This window comes from Eschrichtius robustus, chromosome 16 (genome assembly GCF_028021215.1).
Source record: "Eschrichtius robustus isolate mEscRob2 chromosome 16, mEscRob2.pri, whole genome shotgun sequence".
Taxonomy (NCBI): domain Eukaryota; kingdom Metazoa; phylum Chordata; class Mammalia; order Artiodactyla; family Eschrichtiidae; genus Eschrichtius; species Eschrichtius robustus.
Genome location: NC_090839.1, coordinates 52094666 through 52097425, shown reverse-complemented (window position 1 = coordinate 52097425; position 2760 = coordinate 52094666). Strand labels below are relative to the sequence as shown.

General features: G+C 64.2%; 1 protein-coding gene across 1 annotated transcript; it reads right to left on the bottom strand.

Annotated features, from left to right (window-relative positions):
• Nucleotides 1–500: 500 nt before the first annotated feature.
• SSTR5 (somatostatin receptor 5) lies at nucleotides 501–1598 on the bottom strand. Its single transcript, XM_068524220.1, has one exon. It carries the CDS (start codon nucleotides 1596–1598, stop codon nucleotides 501–503), a length of 1098 nt encoding a protein of 365 aa, XP_068380321.1.
• Between the last annotated feature and the right edge of the window lie 1162 nt (nucleotides 1599–2760).

Sequence of the window (2760 nt, the reverse complement as noted above, 5' to 3'; positions counted from 1 at the left end):
GTCGGCATCCTGCTCTGGGCCAACTGAGGACAACCGAGTTGGGGGCGGCACTGGACAGGGCTGTCTCAGATGGGGGCCTGCGGGTGAGTGACCCCCACATTCTGATTCTTCTCCTTCCAGCCTCGCAAAGAGGCCCAGACACCAGGGAGCCCAAGGCCTTTCCGAGCGAGGCTGCCAGGGCATCTTCTCTGGGACCCGTTTTCGGGCCTGGGGGGTGGGAGGAGCGCATTTCTTGGGGGTGGAGAGGACAGGAAGCCGAATTCCTCCAGGGCCTGGCATCTGCATACGCCCCACTGGGCCTGGGCTCTCCAGTCTGCTATTTGCCTTGGGAGGCCGCTCCCCCCACTGCTGTCTGGCTATTTCTCCTCTTCTGCTCCAGTCCCCCCGCTTCTCCGGGAAGGAGAGCAGAAGAGGTGGCAGTGGGTTCCTGTACCCTCACCTGCCCCCCACCCATCACCCAGGACGGCCTCTCCCGGGGTCCCCTCCCGTGGCCTCCGCGCTCACAGCTTGCTGGTCTGCATGAGCCCGTTGGCCTTGCAGCTGCGTGTGGGCAGCATGGCCTCCTGCAGCCGGCTGCTCTGGCCCGGCCGCGGCTCCGTGGCATCCGCGTCCTCAGTGCCGTAGCTCTTGCGGAGGCACAGAACCTTCCGGAAGCTCTGGCGGAAGTTGTCGGAGAGGAAGCCGTAGAGCAAGGGGTTGGCGCAGCTGTTGGCATAGGACAGCACGACCACAAAGAAGTAGGCGCCGGCGGAGGCGGGCTCCTCGGGCAGCACAAAGGCCAGGTTGACGATGTTGACGATGAAGAAGGGCAGCCAGCAGCCCACGAACACCAGCACCACCACCACCACCATGCGGGTCACCTTGCGCTCTGAGCGCCGCCGCGTGGAGCCCACGCGCATGCCCGACGCCTTCAGCTTCACCACGATGAGCAGGTAGCACAGGCAGATGACCAGTAGCGGCCCAAAGAAGCCTAGCACGGACGTGTAGATGATGAAGATGGCGCCCCACAGGCCCACAGGCTCCGGCCAGCTGAGGTTGCAGGTGTTCCACCCCTCCTGGATGTCCGCAAACACCACCAGCGGCAGTGACATGACCAGAGAGAAGGCCCAGACCGCGGCGCTGGCCAGCTTGGCCACCCGAGGGCGGCGCCAGCGGGCGGAGCGGATGGGGTGGACCACGGCCATGTAGCGGTCCACGCTCATGACAGTCAGGCAGAAGATGCTGGTGAACTGGTTGATGCCGTCCAGCGTCATGACCAGGCGGCAGAGCACGGGGCCAAAGGGCCAGTAGGAGATGGCGTTCTGCGTGGCCACGAAGGGCAGCCCCAGCATGAGGAGCACGTCGGCCACGGCCAGGTTGAGGATGTAGATGTTGGTGACTGTCTTCATCTTGGCGTGGCGCAGCACCACGTAGATGACCAGCGCATTGCCGCCCAGCCCCACTGTGCACACCAGCAGGTAGAGCACGGGCACCACCACCGCCCGGGCACCCGGTGAGGGCACCAGCCCCGCCAGCGTCCCATTCTCGCCGCCGCTGCCTGTGGCTGCCGAGGAGGCATTCCAGCTGGTCAGTGGGGAGGCTGGGAACAGAGGCTCCATCGTGGCCGCCGTGGGCAGGGCAGGGTGAGCGGGAGCGCCGGGCGCATCCACTGCAAGAGAATGAAGGACACGGAGCGACTGACCAGGAGGGTGTCTCCCCTGCGCCCGGCCCCACTGGCCCGGGAGGCGCAGGATTACCCCACGGCGCCGGGTAAACACGATTACTCATGTTCAACTGGGCCGGGAATCACATTAAGCAAATTGTTTGGAAAACAAGCCCAGAGAGGAAGGAGTAGCAGGACAGCTGCCGTGGGGGCAACGGGCAGGCGGACCTGTGAGCCCAGACGCCGTCTGTCGATACCACGATGGCTCCCAGAGACCTGACCGTCCCTCTCCACCCCAATGCCCCCCTTCCTGGCTCACCCATGGCCACTCTCGAGTCTGTGGCTGGCACCGTCTCACTGAGGCCTCGTGGAGTCCTGGGGGTGGCACTGATACACCCAACTCGCAGATAAGGGACTAAGGACGGTGGGAGTCACCTCCCCGGGGACTCTCAGGACAGGTGGAGAGGGGTGGGGGAGGGATAAGGAGGCTGAAACATCGGCTGGGCACCGCAAGCCCAGGCCAGCCCGAAGTGCAGTGACACCGGCCAGGCCCGCTCTCCTAGGTGACCCCAAAGCTGGACTCTGGGTTGCCTCCTGGAACCATCGGAGGGTGCCGGGCCTTCCGTGTGGCTGAAAAACCAGAACTCAGGCTGCAGAGGCTCTGCCAGCGTCCAACTGGTGAGCCACGTCCGTGTCACCCCAGCAGAGCCCCAGCCGCATCGCCAAGAGGAGCTGGTTTCCCTGACCCCAACAGCTACCCGCCACAGCACGGATGTCACTGGGCCAAGGAGACGACCAGGGACATAGATGTACATGCTCTCGGGCGGGTCCATCACCCCCAGCCCAAGGACAGCAAGTCTGAAGCCCCAGGCAGAAGGCACAGAGCAGGAAGGGGTGTATGAGGACCCCACACCGGGAACAAGCAAACACACGACAGGCAGAGACGAATTACAGCCTGAGCCACTGGCCAGGAGGAAATGCACGTGTGCGTGTGTGTGGCAGGGGAACGATATGGGGAGGGTGGATGGAGGGAAGGCTTCAGGGGTGATGGGGTTTTGTAGAGAAAGAGCCAAGGCAAAGATGGGGAAATGGCATCTGCAGGTCAAGGTGATGGGCAC

Bases quoted from the DNA above. Each gene is read 5' to 3' on its own strand.
- SSTR5 (XM_068524220.1), bottom strand. From the start codon at position 1,598: ATGGAGCCTCTGTTCCCAGCCTCCCCACTGACCAGCTGGAATGCCTCC.